This window comes from Chiloscyllium plagiosum, unplaced genomic scaffold (assembly GCF_037043375.1).
Source record: "Chiloscyllium plagiosum isolate Xiang-an unplaced genomic scaffold, Cpla_swu_hap1 HiC_scaffold_53X, whole genome shotgun sequence".
Taxonomy (NCBI): Eukaryota; Metazoa; Chordata; class Chondrichthyes; order Orectolobiformes; family Hemiscylliidae; genus Chiloscyllium; species Chiloscyllium plagiosum.
This window is the reverse complement of record NW_028270191.1, coordinates 12,321,733-12,345,559: the sequence shown is the minus strand read 5'-3', so window position 1 is coordinate 12,345,559 and position 23,827 is coordinate 12,321,733. Positions and strand designations below refer to the sequence as shown.

Below are 23,827 nucleotides of genomic sequence, written 5' to 3'. Positions count from 1 at the left end.
ACAAACTAGTGCAGTCTTACCTCTGTGAGAATAGTTGTGTCATAAGAAGGCTGATATTTTTCCTTCTCCTGAGGAGTTCGTTTTTCCATCTTTTCCCTATCTGTTTTCTGTTTTCTATCAGCACCCTTTGGCTGCAAACAAATCACATGCGACAAAATGAAAATGCCTCACACTATAGCATACCCAATGCTGTCAGCCAAGAGTATGATGAATCAATCATACATTGAGGGATCAAGAAAAATACATTCTCCTATTTTAAAATTAGGAGCTAGGAAGTACTGCAGCCCTTATTGCCCAACAAAACAATAGTTAACCCATCATCACCACCACACATTTGTTATGTCCAGTTCTCTAATGGAGAGCAGTGCAAAATAAATTACAGCCACACTGGGAATACAAGGCCAACCAAATAGATTCAAAAGTTAAGAAATGTTCAAGACAGACCAAGAAAAACTACTTCACAAATTGGAATCATTAATGAGTGACCCAAATTTCTTGAATAAGGATCAGCTCTCACCCTCTGTCAATATTGTAAGCAAAGATCTGGTACAAACACTTCATTCATGAAATCAGTGCTTCAATTACAGACAGTAAGAAATAAAGGAAATTCATAAATCCATGCATTTCTATCTTGCTATTGGGTTAAAGAAATCAAATGACTCAACAGGACACAATTACTTTATGAAAACCAAATTAAAAACTTAAGTGAAGCAGCACAAATTGCTTTGAAAAAAATATTGTACTTATTCAACCTAACTAAAGCTTGTTGTTAGAGAGGTTTGTAGCATAACAGATTTAAAATGGTGACACATAATAAAGATGTCTTGTGTCCTATTATCTTCAGCCTCTCTCAAATGGGAGGCAGACAACAATTATTTGCTGGTATACAGAATCTGTGTAAAGTAATTAAAAGCTATTAATTCTCAGAGGACGTGGGTGTACCGGATAGGATCAGCATTTATTGCTCATCATTTGGGGTCCTGAATTTAATGTCAGGTTACTTCAGAGGACACTGAAATGTGTGGAACTCCAGTAAAGGCCAGGTCTCCTACCCTGAAAGGACATTACGCCAGATCCTGGGGTTTTACGACAATCTGACAGCTTCATGCTTACCATTTTTCTTTATTTTAGAAAAGATATAGATGTTTAATATCCAGAGTTTAAATTCTTAATGCTCACTTTAATTTAGAACCCATACCCACTTATAAATTGTCCTTGTTTAGATTTGACATGTTGGCCGTTAAAGAAATGAATGCTCCTGGGTATAGATGCTATAGGAAAGATAGAAAGGGGGACAAGAGAGGAGGCGGAGTGGCTTTTTTTTGTTAGGGATAACATTATGGCTGTACTTTAGGAGGATACTCCTAGGAGTATGCCCAGTGATGTTATTTGGGTGGAACTGAAAGAGGAAAGGACGATCACCTTGTTGGGATTATACTAAAGGCCCCGAATAGTCAGTGGGAAAATGAGAAGCAAATTTGTAAAGAGATCTCCAATATGTAGGAATAACAGTTGCAATGGTAGGGGATTTTAACTTTCCAAACATAGACTGAGGCTGCCATAGTGTTAAGAGCTTGGATGGGGAGGAATTTGTTAAGTGTGTACAAACAAATGTTCTGATTCAGGATGTGGATGTACTACTAGAGAAGGTGCAAAACTTGACCTACTCTTGTGAAGTAAGGCAGGGCAGGTGACTGAGATGTCAGTGGGGGAGCACTTTGGGGCCAGGTAATCATAATTCTATTAATTTTAAAATAGTTATAGAAAAGATGTAGATTTGCTCGCTGAGTTGAAAGGTTCATTTCCAAACGTTGCGTTACCTTACTAGGTAACATCTTCATGGGCCTCATGCGAAGCAATGCTGAAAACTCCTGCTTTCTATGTTTGGGTTTCTTTGGGTTGGTGATGTCATTTCCTGTGGTGAAGTCACTTCCTGCTCCTTTTCTCAGGGGGTGGTAGATGGGGTCAAACTCAATGTGTTTATTATTGTATACAATGAGCAAAACTAACGTCATTTACAAAATACCATGCAAGGACTGTAACAAACACTACATTGGACAAACAGGCAGAAAACTCACTACCAGGATACATGAACATCAACTCGCCACAAAACGACATGACCCTCTCTCACTTGTATCCTCACATACAGACGAGGAAGGACACCACTTTGACGTGGACAACACATCCATCCTCGGACAAGCCAAACAGAGACACGTGCGAGAATTCCTAGAAGCATGGCATTCCAACCGGAACTGGGGTTCCAACCAACAAACACAGAGTTAGACCCCATCTACCACCCCCAACCTCATGAGTAGCAAATCTGCAAATAATGAGGTGCAAGTGGTATGCCATTTCCTACGCTGTGAGCAATATCACAGGATACATCTCAAAATACTTTGAACACTTGGAGCAGAGCACCAGCTTCAAAGTCTTGACAAGATTAAACAGTTACTCCATCAGGGAAACATTTAATCTAATTTTAAACCTCAATAGAGTGCAAATAAGGCTGCAAGCTGTAAAACCAATCTACCAACAGCCTGCCTTAAACCTTAAATACAAGAGTGCTGTAAAGAATTATTAATAATTCAGTGGTTATCTCTGCATTCAATACCTGACATAAATCCAATGCATAACAATTGTTAGTTCAACAAGGTTGAAGTACAATAAGAAACACTGAAGACCAGGACAGCTACATTTTCCCTCTCTTTGGTTGCACATCTCTCACTTCAATTTTATTCCATCAGTCCTGAGGACTGCAAAGTGTTCAGAGCTGTCATCAGCATGCAGCAAGAAACCAGGTGCATCGATCTAGCTGGCATAGTCCAGGAGACAGGAGAAGTCAAACAAGAGATGGTGCTGAATCAGGTTCAAAGGGGGAAGATGACAACATCATGACAGCTTCATTGCATTAGTAATCTAATGGTCCAGGCCAATGCTCTGAACACCGGTTCAAAGCCCAGCACTTCAGTTGGTGGATTTTGAATTCAGTTAAAATAAAGCTAGTGTCATTAGTGTGACCATGAAATTGTTATTGATGGTTGTAGAAAGCCACCTGGTACACTAATGTGTTTTGGGAAGGAACCTCGCTGTCCTTAATTGGTCTGGCCTACATATGACTCCTGAACCACAGTGAGGTATCAACTCCAATTGTCCTCTGAAATGATTAACGAAGTCACTCAGTTCAAAGAGAATTAGCAACAAATACCAGTGACCCCACATCCCATGAAAAGAATAAAAAGTGTGAGGTGAAAGGGAGAACAGTATTGACCAAAGATTGTTGTGTAGCTCACTGTATATTTAATGTTAATATGACATTACCACTAGTATGACAGAATAGGGCCACCCCTCTAAAATACATTCTCATCCTTCTTTGAGGGAAGATGTGATGCAGATTGATACATATATATATATATTTAAAACATTTATTGTAAATTTGGCTAAGTTAGTAACATGTGGATTGCATGTGTGAAATTAATTTATTAACTAAGTATTTCTGTAGCCCATGGGGATATCCTTTAAAACAGCTTTTGGGATCTGGCTTTAGAATTAACGTGTTTTGTGTATATGGTGGGGCTTTACAGCTAAGCAAGTTAAACAAGATGTACTTTAGAACATTCATCTTTTTACAAGGTTAAGGAACACACACACAACCTGGAGAACTTTTGTTTTAAAAAGTTTGACTGATTTTTGAGTAGTCCTCTGAAATCCTTTGATGAAGATGCTTGTATAGAGCAGTGCTCCTGAGAAGAAATGATAATGGTGAAACTGGATTGCCTTAAAGAGTTAGCAATGGCCCCAAACCAGAAGTGTTTACATGAAATCCTGAAAGTTACTTAAAGCTAAGTACATTTAAGGTCAGGTGCATAGTAGGCCTAGGAAGAAGCCACCTGCAGATAATTAATTAAGTCACAAGTGACTGAAGCCGGTTGAGATGCTTGAGACAGGGACTCTAGTGTGAGTACTTTTGCAGGAACGTGTTTTGTGGACCATAAAGTTAAATTTTCTTACTTTTTATAAATGAATGTTTTGGGATTAATGGGATCATACTTTTGCTGTGCGCATTTTTAAAGAAAAAAATCATTGAACTGGTGTTGTAAGTGGATAGTTTGATTTTTCCTATTTATCCTTGTTACTTCTGCTAAAGAAAGATATTTATTGCTAAAAATAAGTCTGCATTGTGTATGTTTCATGAAGAGAAACCACTTAAGAGTCAGAGTCCGACAGCACGCAGACAAGCCCTTCAGCCCAAACTGGTTCAAGTCGATCAAAATGTCCAAACCTATTTCCCTGTGTTTGGCCCATACCTTTCTAAGGAGACAGTAAGGTCTGCATTTGCTGGAGATCAGAGTTGAAGAATGTGTTGCTGGAAAAGCACAGCAGGTCAGTCAGCGTCTGTGGAGCAGAAAAGTCGACATTTCGGGCCATTCCGGATGTAGGGCTCTGGCCCGAAATGTCAATTTTCCTGCTCCTCGGCTGCTGCCTGACCTGCTGTGCTCTTCCAGTAATACACTCTCAACCATATCCTTCTAAACTTTTCCTATGTATTTGCCCAAATGCCTTTTAAATGTTGTTAATATACCTGCCTCAACCACTTCCTCTGGCAGCTCAATCCATATGCATATCACCCTCTGTGTTTAAAAAAAAGTTACTCCTCAGGTTCCCTTTTATTCTTTCTCCTCTTACCTTAAACCGATGCCCTCTAGTCCTCGATTCCCCACCCCTGGGAAAAAGACTGAGTGCTTCCACCCTATCCATGCCTCTCATGATCTTATACACTTCTATAAGGTCCACCCTCAGTCTCCTACGCTCTAAAGATAAATGTTCTAGCTTGTCAAACCTCTCCCTATAACTCAGGCCATTGAGTCTCAGCAACATCCTTGTAAATTTCTTCTGCACACTTTCCAGTTTAATAATATCCTTCCTAACGCAAGGTGACCAAAAGTGAACATAATACTCCCAAGTGCGGCCTCAACAACATCCTGTACAACTGCAACGCAAGTTTCCAATTTCTATACCCAATACCCTGACTGGAGGCCAGTGTGCCGAAAGCCTTCTTCACTGTTCTGTCTACCTGTGACTCCACTTTCAGAGAAGTGTGCACCTGAACTACAAGGTCCCTCTGTTCCACTACACTCTAAGGCCTTACCATTCATCATGAAACTCCTCCCTTGATTTGATTTTCCAAAATGCAAGACCTCACACTTACATATATTAAACGCCATTTGCCATTTCTCAGCCCACTTCCCCAGCTGGTCAAGATCCTACTGCAATTTCTAATAACTTACCTCACCATCCACGATACAGTCTAGTTTAGGGTCATCTGTAAACTTACTAATCAATCCTTCTAGCCAAATCGCTATCTATTCTTTTGTCTGTGCAACTGTTCTTCTCTCTCTTTGGGGTCTATCCCCACCCATCATTTACTCCTTACCCCCTTCCCCCCACCCTATCTTCTGCATATAAACTGACATTTTCCTAGCTATCATCAGTTCTTGACAATATCTAGGAATCAACCAACAGGATCACATTTCTAATGTTTTGGACCCAAAGAATTAACTCTGATTTGTCTTCACAGACGCAATCATTTAAAAGGGTGCACTTCTACAATTAGCACCATACTCGTTACATGACACAACAATTAAAACATACAGATTTTGAGTCAGGAATTGCCATTTTGGAATGGCACATAAGAAATTGGTTTTATACAAAGATACCATATACTTCTGCAGCAAGTTCACTATCGTGGACTTTCGACACTAGTTTTAGTTTTATTGAAAATAGCTGAAAAGAAGTGAGAGTAAAAGCAGTAGAAATATTGCACAGAAAGGGGGTTAATTTGCTTTAAATAGGCTTCATCTATTAGCATTCATGTCATACTCTGACCACATGTGGAAAATAATGGACACAGCAATTCAAATTTGTAGCGAAGGGAGTAGCTTTCCAATTTCTCTGATGGCTGAAGAGACCAATCTGAGTGAGGCAGTTTCTGTCATGATTCTGCATATGAAGTGGTTAGCACATGTTACTGTGGGTTGTTGTTTTTGGTATTAGGTGCCAGTTGCCAAACTGCTGCAGCCGCTGGTCATTAGGGTATTGATCTGCACAGTAATTTGAAGCCAAGAGGACAGAAATCTGTTCTCCAGCAATAGGTCAGTTTTTCTGGATTCCATTTGCAAGCAAATCTTACTTAGAGGAAAGATGGATGGTTACAATCCAGTCACAATTCCAGAGATTGTCTTCAGGATCAACTGGAGGACCCATCTGTTAATTAAGTGCGTGGCGAGACTTCAAAACAATTACACTCCTGCATCATTCAGATGAGTGTTTAAGCTGCTAATTTATATTACATAATAAATGAACAAAATATAATCATTAAAGACTGAGGTATAAATCTTGCAGGAGTTAGCGTTAGAATATCTAGGAATCAGGAGGAGGAGGAAGTGAGGACTGCAGATGCTGGAGATCAGAGTCAAAAAGTAATGTGCTGGAAAAGCACAGACGGTCAGGCAGCATACGAGCTCATTCCAGACGAAGAGCTTATGCTTGAAACATCGACTCTCCTGCTCCTCGGATGCTGCCTGACCGGCTGTGCTTTTCCAGCACCACACTTTTTGACAATATCTAGGAACCAACAGAATCACATTTCTAACAGCAAGATTTGAAGTCATGGTCATTCACCAGAGCAAACCCGCCTTTTTTCTCCATACCTTGAACACTTTGATTTGGCAGCTAGCTGAATGAAGATGCTCTGTATATTCACCATTTTCATTCTCCTTGAATGTATCTATTTGAATTCGGAAAGGCACACCCTTTTCTCCCCCATGTTTCCGTGTTGTGAATTCAGTACTGATGCAGTGCACCTAAGGAAAGAAACAGGCGTATAAACAAGTAAAATAAAGACAACAGGCAGTAAACAATCGCAGCTTTTTCAAAGGAACTTCCTCTGAAAACCAAATCAACTTATTGCCTGACTGAGATATTGGAACAATCAAATTATTACCAAATATCTATTGCAAAAAAAACGGATGTAGTCAGTTACAATAAATCTAAAATCGGTTTTATGTTTTCACCCTACAAAAGGTGTTTGGTGAGCTGCCCCTTGGACCACTGTAGTCCATGTGCTGTACGGTGACCCAAAATGCTATTAGGGAGGGAATTCCAGGATTTTGACCCAGTGAGAGTGAGGGAATGGTAATATATTTCCCAGTCAGGATGGTTAGTGGTTCAGATCATTGAAGCAGCAACTAAATTTGGTTGGGCCTAGGACCCTACCCTAGAGCTCCTGCAGTGCCATCCTGGGGCTGAGGCGATTCCCTCCAACTACCACAACCATTAACTTTTCTGCTAGATATAACTAGTGGAGCATTTTCCCCCATGATTCCCATTAGCTTTCATTTTGTTAAATCTCCTTGATGCCACATTTGGTCAAATGCAACCCTGATGTCAAGGGCAGTCACTCTCACCTGGAGAGTTTAGCTGTTCTGCCCATGTTTGGATCAAAGCTCTAATGAGGTGAGGAGCTGAGTGACCCTGGTGGAACCCAAACTGAGCACTGAACAGGTTATTTAAGTCGTGTTTTATTTTGATACTAGTGTTGAAGACCCAGTCTATCACTTTGATGGAGTGGCAATTAGCCAAATTGAATTTGTCCTGTGAGTAATCATAAAATTATAGAATTTTCCAGTTCAGAAAGTAGCCATTCACACATATACCAACTCCTAAAAGAACTACCCAGTTAGCACCATTCTATCTCCACAGCCCTCTAACTTTATCCCTTCCAAATATATATCCAGCTGTCTTTTGAAATCTCATACAGAATCTGTCTCCATCACTGTCCCAGGGAGCACATTCCAAGTCCTAACAGAGTAAAAAGGTTTCTCATCTCGCTCCTAGCTCTGAGTTTTGAAATTGTGACCCCTACTTACTGACATACCAATAAGTAGAAACAGAATATCTTTCTTTATCCAGTCAAAATTATACATAATTCTGAACACCTCAATAAGGTCACTTCTTAATCTTCACTGCTCCAAGGAGAACAAGACCTAGCTCTCTTATTTTTCCTTGGATCTAAAGTCCCTCATTCCATTATCATTTTAGTAAATCTCCATTGCACTCTCTCCAGGCTTGAACTTCCACCCTTAAATAAAGTACCCAAACAATATGGAACATGGGGAAATAAATAGCAACATCTTGAAAAACGTCCAAATTACAGAGGAGGTGCTGAAAGTGTGAAAATGCATAAAGGTGGATAAATCCCCAGGACCTGATCAGGTGTACCCGAGAACCCTGTGGAAAGTTAGGGAAGTGATTGCTGGACCCCTTGCTGAGATATTTGTATCATCGATAGCTGCAGGTGAGGTGCCAGAAGACTTGAGGCTGGCTAATGCAGTGACACTATTATAAAAAGGTGGTGAGGAAAAGCCAGGGAACTGACATCGGTGGTGCGCAAGTTGGAGGGAACCCTGAGACGGGATTTGCACGTACATGGAAAAGCAAGGACTGATCAAGGATAGTCAAAATAGTTTTGTGCGTGGGCAATAGTGTCTCACTAACTTAATTGCATTTTTTTGAAGTAGTAACCACGAGATTTGGTGAGGGCAGAGCAGTGGATGTGGTCTATGTGGACTTCAGTTTAGGTGCTCGACAAGGCTCCTCACTGTACCGGTTAGCAAGGTTAAATCACACTGAATTTAGGGAGAACTAGCCATTTGGATACAACAGAACTGGCTCAAAGGGAGAAGACAGAGGGTAGTGGTGGTGGAGGGTTGCTTTTCAGGCTGGAGGCCTGTGACCAGCAGTGTGCCACAAGGATCGGTGCTGGATTCACTAATTTTTGTCATTTAAAGAAATAATTTGGATGGGAACATACGAGGTATAAGTCAGTAAGTTTGCAGATGACACCAAAATTGGAGGTGTTGTGGACAGCAAAGAAGGTTGCCTCAGAGTACAACAGGATCTTGATCACATGGGTCAATGGGCCAAGTGACAGATGGAGTTTAATTTAGATAAATGTGAGGTCCTGCATTTTAGAAAGGCAAATCAGGGCAGGACTAATACACTGAATGGTAAAGTCCTGGGGAGTGTTGCTGAACAAAGAGACCTTGGAGTGCAGGTTCATAGTTCCTTGAAAGTGGAATCGCAGGTAGATAGGATAGTGAAGGTGGTGTTTGGTATGATTTCCTTTATTGGCCAGTGCATTAAGTTGGGAAGTCATGTTGCAGCTGCACAGGACATTGGTTAGGCCACTTGTGGAACACTGCGTGCAATTTTGGTCTTTCTGCTATAGGAAGGATATTGTGAAAACAGAAAGAGGTCGGAAAATATTTACAAAGATATTGCCAGGTTTGATGGGTGGAAGCTATAGGGAGGGGCTGAATAGGCTGGTTCTGTCAGTCAGTCATGGTGGGCAGTTCTATTTTCAGTTTCGTACTATAGTGGTCCGTCGATGGGCTCTATTTCAAACATGGTTGTTTGTGGCACCGTTGAATGAATACTAGGCCTCCAGGAATTCCCAAGCTTGTCTTTGTTTTGCCTGTCCCAGTAATAATTGTCCCAGTTGAATTGGTCTCCTTCTTTATCAGTGCGTATTGACATGAGGGAGAGCTGGTCATGTCATTTTATTGCAAGCTGATGCTCATGTATTCTAGTGGTGAGTGTCCTGCCTGTTTGCCATGTGATGTTTCTTGCAGTTGCTGTATTTTGTATATGTTTTGCATGTTGTAGGTTTAGAGTTTTTTGTTTTGGATAGCAGAGAGTGAACTGTGGCTGTTCATTTGTGTGCTGTCATTATTCTCAGAGGACAAAGCAGTCTTGTTGTCAGTTCTGAGAAATTACTAATATCAGGTAGGATGGTCAGTGTGTTGGGGCACACAGTGTCGTCTTGTTGTTTGTATGCTAGGCATTGGCAGATGAAGCTGTTAAGGTACCCATTATTAGCAAATGATGCTTCATCCGGAGGCTACACAGCACTGAAGATGTCACCCAGTAGGGGTACAAATCATTTGCAAAAAAGTCAACTGGCTCAGCAAACCAACCAACAACTCGTTGTTTAAGTGCCTAGCATTGCTTCTGGCAGTTGATCCCCTGGCTTGATAGCAGTGGTAGGGTGAGGGATATGCCAAAAAAGTTACAGATTGGGGTTGAACACAACTCTGGTGCTGATGGTCTACAGCATCATGGATGCCCAGATTTGGATTTGGTAATTCAGTTCTGAATCCATCCCATTTAGCATAGTGATGGTGCCCCACAACACTATGGAGGATATCGTTAACATGAAGGCATGGCTATTAATCTTCTCCTCCTGTGCCAAGTCAAAAGATCTGCAGGTCACAATTCTTTCAGTAGAAATCCAAGTAAAAGTTCAAATGTGGTGCTACTTTCCTACCTCTACCACTCTTTCTGGCAATGATTTCCTGCAGGTGAAAAAACATTTCCTCATTTCCCTTCTACAAAATATTTGCTCACATTAGATAAACTAGTCATAACTATTTATTAAATAGAGTATTAAATTATTATGAGCATGATCAAGATCATCCTCAGCTTCTTCTATTCCAAGGAAAATAATCCTAGCCTGTCTCCAGTGCAATCACGTTTCATGGAATGCCTAGACCAGTATAAACAATACTGTAGGCGTGATCTAGTTTTGTATTTAGTTTCAGCATTACCTTCCTGCTTTCAGATTCTATACTTTGGTTAAAGGAAAACATGCCATATGTCCTCTTAACCACCTTATCAGTTTAGGCCCCTTATTGAAGGATAAATAATCTGGTATTGTCTCGAGAAGGCTGATACCAGGGATTGGGAGGGGGAGGGGGGATTTTTTTTTCCCAAATGAGGAGAGGTTGAATATATTAGGCTGTACTCACTGGAGTTTAGAAGAATGAGAGGCAACCTTAATAAAACTTACAAGACTCTAAAGGAGAAAGTGAGGACTGCAGGTGCTGGAGATCAGAGCTGAAAACGTCCAGCAACACATTTTAAGACTCTAAAGGAACTTGACAGGGTAGATGCAGAGATCTTGTGGGAGAGTCTAGGACCAGAGGGCATGATCTAAGTTTAAGGGTTTGCACATTTAAAACAGACGAGGAGGAATTTTTTTCTCTGCGAGAAGTTACGAATCTGCCGATTTTTTTTAAACCGCAGAGGACTGTCGGGTATATTTCAGGCTGAGATAGGCAGACTTTTAAAATTAGTAAAGAGAATTAAGGGTTATGGGGAAAAGGCAAGGTGGAGTTGATTATCTGATCAGCCACAATCTCACTAAATGATGGAGGAGACTCAATGGGCTGAATGGCGTACTTCGTATGCGCTCATCAACTTTTCATGTTGCATTAGGAATCAGTGGCCATACTCCAAAAGCTCCTTCAGTAGCTTTATTTCTCAGTATCTCTTTATTCTGTGCTACCTCCACTTTTTTTATCCTTGATTAGAAAGAACTATGATAGATCAAACTGAATTATAATCACCACTTGTGCCCTCGCCGATATAGTTCTTTCAATGGCTCAATATGATTGCCTGAAAAATGGAGCCAGAACAATTACACTTCCTCTTTCCCCTCCACCATCTCTTTGCATGGCTTGCTACAAAGTTCTTCTGAAGACAATTTAGTTCTTCTGTGCCTTCTGTACATTTTGCATCAAACGTATTCCAGTTAAGGTCATGAAAACCCTACTCTCTCACCTTGCTTTTGCATTTTCTAGAAATTTACTGCAAAATCACTGACTTCCCCTCAGATTCAGTGGTTATAAAGATTTTCCTTAAACTGTTGCTGACAATAACCCTCACTCCCCTATCCTGTCTGGAAAAACCTGTAATCGGGATTATTAGACTGCCATTCCTCCTCTTTCCAGCTCATCTGCTTTATTCACTGAACTCTGCATTCGGGGATGGTAATTTCCTGATCAATCTGTTCAGATGGGTTATGACACACCTCTAGATCAGATGAGACTTGAAGCTAGGCCTTCTAGCCCACAGGAAGGGGCACTATCACTGCGCCTCAAGAACCTTAAAATTTAAGGTACCTATCATCTAGCACAAGACTCCTCTATTGCCTATTTTCCTATGCTAGTTTGCTCTGCTTTTCCAACACACTCACTAGTTTTCACCTTCCTGCTTTTCTCCCTTCTGAATCTATGCTCAGCTTCTTATCACACGACCTAGCAAATTCAAACCTTTCTTTATAAAGCCACATGTGGTCAATTCTGGGTAATCCAAGATGGAGAATGGAAAAAATTACCTATCATGCTATTCCAACCATTTGGTTTGCATCCAGCACCATCTTACCTCTAATTTTTTTTTTGTAATTATGTCTGCCTCAATTAATCGGATCACAGGTCATCTATTCATTCGCTATTCAGCTGTCGCCATTTTGTTCACACCGTCTGACACTTAGCACCCACACAGACTTGTTATTCAACCTGTCATCGACACTCCACTCACACCATTTGTATGATCTTTTGATCTCTCTGCCTATAAATTCTGTGCGTGTGTGCTTCCCTTCCCTTCACCTAATGAAGCAGCAGAGGTCTGAAAGCTTCTGATTTCAAGTAAACCTGTTGGACTATAAGCTTGTGTTGTGTGACTTCTGACTGTCCACCCCAGCACCGCCACATCATAACCACAGTGGGGAGAAGGAAACTTTGGATGACAATGATGGGAAGAGGCTCGAATAGAGTACACAGAAGAACCTCAATTATCCAAATATCGGATTATCCAGCAAGATCGCAAGGTCCCGATACTCGACTAAACCATGTTATCCGGCATTCGATCATCCGGAATTTGATTAATCGAATGAAATACTGCCCGCTCGTGTCCTTCGGATAATTGAGGTTCCTCTGTAAATCACTTATGCTCGATCCTTTTTTCCGATAAAGATATTATAGAAGGTTTTATTCTGACCTTAATATAGCCCTTATTATCTTCCCCAAAAGAGGCAAAGATCACCACTCTGGGGAACTAAGTGTGTACCATGGCATCATTGTAATAAAAGCCTCTTCTGACAGAACAGCAAACAAAACCACATGGAGGCACCCTAGTTCAAAATACTGGCACTCTTTGGATTAGAGACTTTGCCCGAAACGTCGATTTCGCTGCTCCTCGGATGCTGCCTGAACTGCTGTGCTCTTCCAGCACCACTAATCCAGAATCTGGTTTCCAGCATCTGCAGTCATTGTTTTTACCTTTTTAACTCTTTGGATTAGGTCATTCTTCAAATCAAAGATTAAATTATGTTTATATTACCTTAGAATCATAAAATCCCTAGTGTGGAAGCAGGCCTTTCAGCCCATCAAGTCCCACTGACCCTCCAAAGCACATCCCACCCAGACCCATTCCCCCTACCCTATCCTTGTAACCTTGCGTTTCCCATGGCCAAACCACCTAACCTGCACATCTTTGGACTGTTGAAGGGAACCAAAGCATCTAGAGGAAACCCACACAGACACAGGGAGAACATGCAAACTCCACAGAGTGTGTCACCCCTTGGTTCATGTGGAGTGCCTCGATAGATCTTTGACTATTCAATAGATGATTCATAGCACTAAGATTTCTGAAACTCAAACAGCCAAGAGGATGATGATCAATGTCTCAGCCTTAAAGCAGCCCAAGTGAAGACAGGAATTCCAAGTGTAGTTCAAGACTAAACTAGAAAATCTTCACACATTTGGGCAGCACAGTGGCTCTCTAATTAGCACTGCTGCCTCACAGTATCAGAGACCCAGGTTCGATTCCAGCCTTAACTATGGACGAGTTGATCAATAAATGCTGGGCCCAGTGGGTGATGCCCAAGTACCACGTGTGAATAATAGTTAAAAACAAAATTGTAAATTACCCCAGGGCCTCTACCTTCCAATGTGAGCTTGTTCTGGAAGGGTGGGCACAAACTTTGTCATGAACGTTATTGAGTCACCTGGTTCGTGAACTACTTTGAAAAGGTTGATTGTATAGGTTTGTATTCCTGCCGGGTTGGGGCTGTGACCTTAATTATCACTCCATATTTAATTTGGAGGCATCATTTGCTGTTGTTTTAACATTCTGATCTCTCACCTTTCGGTTCACTTTGCTTATTGTTTGTTGATTATAGATGACTCCAAACAGATAGCAGGTTGGTGTACTCAGTTTTCACCATCTCAAAAATAAGAAATGCTGGTAAAGGATACAGCATGTATACTTTCATACCATTTCTGGTTCAGTAAAAGTGGAGATTTTCTCTAGTTTATCTTAACCCCCTAAAGGGGGAAGTGAGGACTGCAGATGCTGGAAATCAGAGCTGAAAATGTGTTGCTGGAAAAGCGCAGCTGGTCAGGCAGCATCCAAGGAGGAGAATCGACGTTTCAGGCATTAGGATTGCTTAACCCTCTAAAGCCCAGCCACTTTTAAACATTGCTAGTGAGAAAGGCCAATTTTGACAGTATTAGGCAACAACTTTCAAAAGCTGATTGGGCGCAGATGTTCGCAGGTAAAGGGAACGGCTGGAAAATGGGAAGCTTTCAGAAATGAGATAACGAGAGTCCAGAGAAAATATATGCCTGCTCGGGTGAAAGGAAAGGCTGGTAGGTATAGGGAATGCTGGATGACTAAAGAAATTGAGGTTTTGGTTAAGAAAAAGGTGGCAGCATATGTCAAGTATAGACAGGATAGATCGAGTGAATCCTTAGAAGAGTATAAAGGCAGTAGGGAATACTTAAGAGGGAAATCAGGAGGGCAAAAAGGGGACATGAAATAGCTTTGGCAAATAGAGTTAAGGAGAATCCAAAGGGCTTTTACAAATACATTAAGGACAAAAGGGTAGCTAGGGAGAGAGAGAGTAGGACGCCTCAAAGATCAGCAAGGTGGCCTTTGTATGGAGCCGCAGGAGATGGGGGGGGGGGGGATACTAAATGAATATTTTGTATCAGTATTTACTATGGAAAAGGACATGGAAGATATAGAATGTAGGGAAATAGATGGTGACATCTTGAAAAATGTCCTTATTACAGAGGAGGAAGTGCTCTGTAATGGTTAAAGGTGGATAAATCCCCAGGACCTGATCAGGTGTACCCTAGACCTCTGTGGGAAGCTAGGGAAGTGATTGCTGGGCCTTGTGCTGAGATATTTGTATCATCGATAGTCACAGGTGAGGTACTGGAAGACTGGAGGTTGGCTAACGTGGTGCCAGTATTTAAGAAAGATGGTAAGGACAAGCCAGGGAACTACAGACCAGTGAGCCTGACATTGGTGGTGGGCAAGTTGTTGGAACAAATCCTGAGGGACAGGATGTACATGTATTTGGAAAGGCAAGGACTGATTAGGGATAGTCAACATGGCTTTGTGCGTGGGAAATCATGTCTCACAAACTTGAGTTTTTTGAAGTAGTAACAAAGAGGATTGATGAGGGCAGGGCAGTAGATGTGATCTATATGGACTTCAGTAAGGCGTTCGACAAGATTCCCTATGGGGGACTGGTTAGCAAGGTTAGATCTCATGGAATACAGGGAGAACTAGCCATTTGGATACAGTACTGGCTCAAAGGTAGAAGACAGATGGTGGTAGTGGAGGGTTGTTTTTCAGACTGGAGGTCTGTGACCATATGAAGTGCCACAAGGATCGATACAGAGTCCACTACTTTTTATCATTTGTATAAATGACTCGGATGTGAGCATAAGAGGTATAGTTAGTACGTTTACAGATGACACCAAAACTGAAGGTGTAGTGGACAGTGAACAAGGTTACCTCAGATTATAACAGAATCTTGATCAGATGGGTCAATGGGCTGAGAAAAATAAACGTGAGGTGTTGCATTTTGGGAAAGCAAATCTTAGCAAGACTTATATACTTAATGGTAAGGTCCTAGGGAGTGTTGCTGAACAAAGAGACCTTGGAGTGCAGGTTTATAGCTCCTTGAAAGTGGAGTCGCAGATAAATAGGATAGTGAAGGAGGCATTTGGTATGTTTTCCTTTATTGGTCCGAGTATTGAGTATTGGAGTTGGGAGGTCATGTTGCAGCTGTACAGGACATTGGTTAGCCCACTTTTGGAACATTGCGTGCAATTCTGCAATCTCCTTCCTATCAGAAAGATGTTGTGAAACTTGAAAGGCTTCGGAAGAGATTTACAAGGATGTTGCGAGGGTTGGAGGATTTGAGCTATAGGGAGAGGTTGAATAGGCTAGGGTTGTTTTCTCTGGAGAATCGGAGGCTGAGGGGTGACCTTACAGAGGTTTATAAAATCACGAGGGGCATGGATAGGTTAGACAAAGCCTTTTCCCTGGGGTCATGAAGTCCAGAACTAGAAGGCATAGGTTTAGGGTGAGAGGAGAAAGATATAAAAGAGGCCTAATGGGCAACGTTTTCACGCAAAGGGTGGTATGTGTATGGAATGAGCTGCCAGAGGAAGTGGTGGAAGCTAGTACAATTGTAACATGTAAAAAAGGCGTCAGGATGGGTATATGAATAAGCAGAGTTTGGAGGGATATGGGCCAGGTGCTGGCAGGTGGGACTAGATTGGGTTTGGGATATCTGGTCAGCATGGACTAGTTGAACTGAAGGGTCTGTTTCCGTGCTGTACATCTCTATGACACTCTGCACATTTTCCATGACCATGTGGGCTTCCTCTGGGGGCTCGGATTTCCTCCTATGGTCTAAAGATGCACAGGTAAGGGTGGATTGGCCATGTTAAATTGCTGCTGAAAATGTGTTGCTGAAAAAGTGCAGCAGGTCAGGCAGCATCCAAGGAAGAGGAGAATCGACGTTCCTGAAGAAGGGCTTATGCCCGAAACGTCGATTCTCCTGTTCCTTGGATGCTGCCTGACCTGCTGCGCTTTTCCAGCAACACATTTTCAGCTCTGATCTCCAGCATCTGCAGCCCTCACTTTCTCCCCATGTTAAACTGCCCCAGCTTTCAGGGATGTGCAGGCTAGATAGGTGAGCCATAGGAAATGCAGAACTACAGGGAACGGGTCAGGGCTAGATCTGGGTGGGATGGTTTTCAGAGGGTTGGTGAAGACTCAATGGGCTGAATTCTGCACTGTAGGGATTATATGATTCTACATTTCAACTCCATTCCAGAACACAGAAGACAGCTGTGTTCGGATCACTGGATTTGAGCATCGTCGTGATCAGTACTGGTTTGATCAAAATACGCCTGAAACACGAGATCTCCTTGAAGCTAAAGGGCCATCTTTCGACCAAGGTCAAATGGTCACATGCCCATTCACTCATAGGATGATGCTTTTTTTCTTAAGATAACTGTGCCATCTGTCAATGCTGGAAAGAACATTTTCATTGACCCCTCAACCATGAAGCCACTGTGACAGCTAATGTGCTTCAGGCTCTGCCCCAGTATTTTGTGGTAGAATCTATGGGCAAAGCATCATTAAATGGGACAGCTGTGACACGTAATCATGAAACTTGACAAAACCTTGGCCCCAATGATGTTCCCATGGGATGAGCTTCTATCACAGAAGCCTCCATGCACTCATTCCATGGATTAGGAGACAAAAAGATCTCCACCCACCACCAGTCCAATGCCAAATGCAGCAATATGATATTCAAATCTATCTTCAACAAACAGTGAAATTATTTTTTTCTTGTCCACAGCAGGAAAACCCCTGACACATTCTCCTGAAATCACCTACTTCCTTTGGCTCAGATAAATCTCCTAGAGAATGTGCTGTTTTACACTTTCCAGAGCAACCTTCAACGTGGTCTTTGTTGACAGAAAATATTGAAAACAACATGCGGAGCTCTTCACTGCATTCATCAACCTGATCAAAATACTTGACTCAGTAGATCATGCTTGAAAAGATTTGGATATCTAAAAAAGCTATTACAATCCTACAGCTGCTTCATGATTTGACATGACTATAACGCCTTGAGTAAGGCCCAAAACAGACTTCAAATCCAAACGAGGGTCAAGAAATGCTAGGTGAAAGCCCCTATAAGAATTACAATCTACCTGACAGTAGCTATTCAGCTCAAAGATGAATTGCCTTCCAATGTCAGTATTAACCACTGGCTGGATGGAAAACGTTTGAACATCAGTCACGTTTATCAATCCTGAAGGGATGCCAGAGACCCAATGGATTAAAGGAACAGGTGATAGATGGTGATGTCCTAGGTGTATAACCATAGACTATTAATCTGTAGACCAGAGTTTGAATCTCGCCATGACAGATGGTTGAATTTGAATTTGAATTCAATGATACCACTAGACATTTAATTCCAGTTTATAAATGGTCAGAAAACTCCATCTGGTTCACTAATATCTGTTAAGGAAAGAAACTGCCATCCTTTCCTGGTCTGGCCTACATGTGACTCCAGACCCATAGCCAATGTGGTTGACTCCTTCAACTGATCTCTGGGTAATTAGGGATAGGCAATAAATGCTGGCCCAGCCAATAATACCTACACCCTCTTAATTAATATATTTACTGAGAGTTAATTGAGTGAGAATGGTTTGTATAAATGTATAAAACTAGTAATAAGTGGCAAAAGAGGTTCATGTAATGTAGTTAACTAAAATAAAGCTCTATTAGTGCAGATTTGAACTCAGTTCAAAAACATTTATCTTCTAGTGTACAACAACCTTCCAAAACTAACCTGACCACCATAGATACACCTGGTCTACAGTTGGAGGATGACTGCAGTGTCGTTGCCCACTCTGCATATTGGCAAGCCACTCTCAATCTCTTCAATTCTGCATACAAGAAATTCGGCCTGTCCTTGAATGCTGCCAAAACAAAACTCATATCAACCCACACATGGTCAGCTAAATATTCCACCTGCTAAATACGTCTGAAGGAAAACAGCTGGTATATGCTGAGGACTTCCCATACCTGGGCAGCCACTATTAATTAGGAGATCGAACACGAGATCAGCTGTGGCAACTCAGCCTTTTACAAACCATGGCAGCAAAAATTGGAGGAAAGAGACCTCTGCAGTTCAGAACAGATGTTATCACCCCACTTGTGTATTGAACTTAGACTTGGATTTTGTACCATCAACACAAAAGCATTTGAAAAATTCTACCAGCAATGTCAGAGGTCCATCAAACAAATGCTAGGTGACCTTCCTGAAGCCAGTTGCACAAGCATTCAGGGAAACCTCCTGCAAAACCAACCAAGATGGACTGGACACTTTTCTGATGGCCAAAGGGTGTCTCCCTGGACAGATGCTGTTTTCTTGGGCATCAAATGACTAATGTTCCAGGGAAAAACAAAGAAAATGCTTCAGAGACAGTCAAACTCACCTTGAAATGCAGGAGCATCAACATGAATGACTAGAAGAAAGACTGCTATAAATTTTTCAGAATGACGCCGACTTGTTTAACCAAGCTGCATCATGTTTAAAGTCATATTTTAGTGATAACAGAGTACAGGGAAATCAAAGGAAGCAAAACTTACAATTCCACTACATCATGCCCCCATGTCTGAAGAAGAGGGTTGAAAATTGGTCTGTTTAGTCAAATAAAGAGTCACGGCAAATACTCTCAACACGAAGCACATGGCATCTTTGAATCCAGGGACAGCTGATGTATGCAATGCCAACAGCACTCGCAAAGCTCCAACAAGTCCTACTGAGATGCAAACCACCAGGCCTGTTTAGCAACCACTCCCATCCTTCCCCAGGGTAGCAGATTCCCCAAAAATCTAAAGTTCTCCCTCATGTACCGACTTTCTAGTAATGGGCACGATCCTGTTTTTGTACTGATGTCCAGGTGGCACCAGGAGTAATCCTTTATTTCCTTCAAGGTTGCGCTTCTTAACTATGTTGCTAAATCTTTTAAACCCACCTGAAGGATTATAATCGGTCTTATATGCAAGCCCTTGGTACAGACCTTGTCCATGACCAGAGGCTCTTCAGAGTGTTGTGTAGTCAGTGATATCCCAGTGTGGGATAAAAAATCCTACTATTACATCTTCCCCCCAACTATGGAATCCCCTATAACCATCGTGCTCTTCAACTTTCTCCTCCCTCCCTTTTCAGCTGAGACACCCTGAGAGCTACAGTTTTGGATCTGGCTGCCCTTTCCAGAAGTTCCCCAGCCTCATTCATATTCAGAACTAAACACTGGTTAGAATGCAAGATCGTCTCAGGGCTAGTCTGAACTACCTACTGGTTGTTCTTTATCTGCCTGACAGTCACCTATCTTATGTCTGCATACACAACCATGGGGTGACCAGCTCCTTAAATGCACCATTCAAAACATCACCCTTCATTATGACAACGGCTGATGGATCAAACTCCAAACCACAGATCTCCAGTTAACCTAGCTGAGGACACTTTCTGCATTTGTTGTCCGGACACAGGAAGGCTTTCTTAGTTAAGAAAGGCTGCAGGGAAGCGTCTGAGAACTACAGATAAGTGAACCAGAGCAGAGGAAACTGAGTGGTGACCTTATAGAAGCCTATAAAATCACGAAAGGCATGGATAAGGTAGATGGTTGACAGCTTTTCCCCATGGTAGGGGAATGTAAAACTAGGGGGCATAGATTTAAAGTGAGAGGGGAGATATTACAAAAGGGTCCAGAGGGGCAATTTTTACCACACAGTGGTGAGTTTCTGAAACAGACTTGGGGGGGGGGGGGGTCGCAACAGGGAGTACAATTTTGTCATGTCTCATGAATTTGATAAGAGTTTTTTTTTTGAAGAAACAAAGAGGATTGATCATGGTAGAGCAGTGGACGTGGTCTGTATGGACTTTAGTAAAGCGTTTGACAAGGTTCCCCATGGTACACTGCTTAGCAACGTTAGATCACGTGACATACAGGGAGAACTGGCTCCAGAACTGGATACAGAACTGGCTCAATGGTAGAAGAGAGAGGGTGGTGGCGGAGGACCACAAGGATCTGTGCTGGGTCCACTACATTTTGCCATTTATATAAATGATTTGGATGTGAACAAAGGAGGCAGATATTAAGTTTGCAGATGACACCAAAATCTGAAGTGTAGTGGACAGCAAAGAAGGTTACCTCAGATTACAACAGGATCTTGATCAGATGAGCTGAGTGGCAGATGGAGTTTAATTTAGATAAATGTCAGGTGCTGTACTTTGGAAAAGCAAATCAGGGCAGTACTTACACACTAAATGGTAAGGTCCTGGGGAGTGTTGCTAAACAAAGACCTTGGAGTGCAGGTTCATAGCTCCTTGAAAGTGGAGTCACAGGTAGATAGGATAGTAAAGGTGGCATTTGATATGCTTGCTGCTATTTTTCAGTGCATTGCGTTGGGAGGTGATGTTGTGGCTGTACAGGACATTGGTTAGGCCACTGTTGGAATATTGTGCGCAATTCTGGTCACCCTGCAATAGGAACAATGTTGTGAAACTTGAAAGGGTTCAGAAAAGATTTACAAGGATGTTGCCACGGCTGGTGCTACAGGCAGAGGCTGAATAGACTATGGCTATTTTCCCTGGAGTGTTGGAGGCTGAGGGGTGACCTTATAGAGGTTTAGAAAATCATAAGGGAAATGGATAGGGTAAACAGACAAGGTTTTTTCTCCTGGGGTGGGAGAGAGTCTAAAACTAGAGGGCATTGGCTTAAGGTGAGGAGGGGTGGGGGGGGGGGGGCAAGGGGAGATTTAAAAGGGATTTATGAGGCAACTTTAACACGCAGAGGGTGGTGCACATATGGAATGAGCTGCCAGTGGAAGTGGAGACGGCTGGTACAATTGCAACATTTAAGAGGCATCTGGATGGGTATATGAATAGGAAGGGTTTGGAGGAATATGGGGCAGGTTGCTGGCAAATGGGACTAGGTTAATTTAGGATATTTGGTTGGCATGGACGATTTGGACTGAAGGGTCAATTTCTGTACTGTACGACTCTATTTAAAAAACATTTAAGATAGGTACAGATAGAACTGTTATGCTGGGATATGGACCAAATGCAGGCAAATGGGACTAGTTTAAATTGCAAAAACTAGGCAGCATCGCCAAGTTGGGCTAAAGGGCCTATTTTCAAACTGTAGGCTTCCATTACTCTATGACTCAAATTCCCACATGACACGGGATAAACATTTCATTGTTTGAGGTACCCTCTAATGCAGAGATGAATTCACTTTGCAGTTGAGGAACATTTGGGTTGCTCAGTTGTCTCTAACTACAGGTTTCATACTTTTGGGTAATTTTCAAGCGACTTATATTTAGCATACACTCTTATCATTTCAAAGTTACTCAGAGGGGTTAGGAGGAGGACAACCTTGCAGAGGTGACGAGGCAGGGGTGGTTTTTGTCATTTCTGTGCCCAGATCAATGCCAGTTTTCTATCCGGTTTTATTAATGGACCTAATAATTGTCTATAACGGATTGATTAGGTGAAAGTGAGGACTGGAGATTAGAGTTGAGAGTGTGGTGCTGGAAAAGCACAGCAGGTCAGACAGCAGAGGAGGAGAGTCAAAGTTTCAGGCAAAAGCCCTTCATTAGGAATCTCTCTAGTATAAACGTATTGACGCAAAGGATAATTAAAACAGAGCCAGCCACATTGCTGTGGGACTGGTGTCTCATATCAGGCAAACCAAGAAAGAACAGACATCCTCCTCTGAACCACGTTCATGAAGGAGGATTCAACAAACACACACAAACAAACACCTCACCCCATGGTCACTATCACTAAAACTAGGTATCTAGTCCACATTTATTAGTTTAGTTTAAATTCCCCATCCTCTGGGAGAGTTGAACCCTATTCATAGGGCCTCAAGTTAGCCAGTTCGGCAATAATATATCAATGCTACCTATCCTTAAATTCAAACGTAATAATTAGCTTTTAATGAAGTCTGAGCACCTCATTTAAATTCTGTGCAAGTGAGTTTCTTTTTATGATTCATGCAAGTAAATTAATCAGTACAATGAGTATTTTGATATGGCTGTCACTGACTGGCCAGCATTTATTGCCCATCTCTACCTGCCCTAGAAAAGGTGCTGGTGAGCTGCTGTCTTGAACCGCTGCAGACTATGTGTTTTGAGTTGACTCTCAATTTCGTTAGGGAGTGAGAACCAGAATTTTGACCCAGGACAACTGAAGGGTTGATGATACATTTCCAAGCCAGGATGAGTGACTCGGTGGTGGGGTTGGGAGGCTGGGGATGTGGAAGTATTCCTCTGTATCGGCTGCCCTTGCCCTTCTAAATGGAAGCAGTTGGTGTTTGGAAGGTCCTAAGTAGTCTTGGTAAACTTCTCCAAAGCATCTTGTAGATGGGACATACTGCTACTACTGTGCGTTAGCGATGGAGGGAGTGGATGTTTGTGCATGTGGTGCCAGTCAAAAGGGCTGCTTTGTCCTGAATGTCAAGCTTCCAGAGTTGCTGGAGCATATTAATCAAATCGAAACCTGTATCTTCATTCTAACCAATTAAAGATTTAACATCCATCTTAGATTTGTCCAATACATTCATCTCAACTATATGACACGCTGATCTTTCACTTATAAAATTCTGTGCCAGATGTCTCTTCACACTAGCATCTGGAGGAGGAGTGAGATTCCGAAAGCTTGTTTTTTTTTCTCAAATAAACCTGTTCAACTATAACCTACTGTCATGTGATTTTTGACCCAGTCCAGCACCAGCACCTCCACATCAAATGAAATTAGGTCAAAGGAATTTCAATTGACCTGCAATGTCAAGAATCTCAAAATTAAATACCAACGCCAGTGTTACCAGTAAGATGCAATGTCGTGGCTGTGACGTTAGACTTCATTCTTCCTAAGTGACCCATCAAGACTCATTTGTAGATTTTTTAAAAAAACTTTTATCCTCGTTTGGACTCACTTATCTCTAATGTGTGTGTACGGCATTATTCCTTCTTGTGTTCAGTAATTAAGAAACTATTTTGTTAGCTTAAGAAAGCATGGTTAAATTGG

The 23,827-nt window shown here is 41.9% G+C and overlaps 1 protein-coding gene across 3 annotated transcripts in view; it reads right to left on the bottom strand.

The window, feature by feature from the left end:
- Positions 1 to 23,827, bottom strand: part of tfcp2 (transcription factor CP2) — a 128,498-nt gene that overhangs the window by 51,532 nt on the left and 53,139 nt on the right. For all 3 annotated transcript variants that reach the window (XM_043682045.2, XM_043682043.2, XM_043682044.2), the window contains 2 exons: positions 6,708 to 6,860; positions 21 to 131 (listed from right to left, as the gene is read on the bottom strand). In XM_043682045.2, coding sequence (XP_043537980.1) covers positions 21 to 131; positions 6,708 to 6,860 — 264 coding nt within the window. The remainder of the gene's footprint in view (positions 1 to 20; positions 132 to 6,707; positions 6,861 to 23,827) is intronic.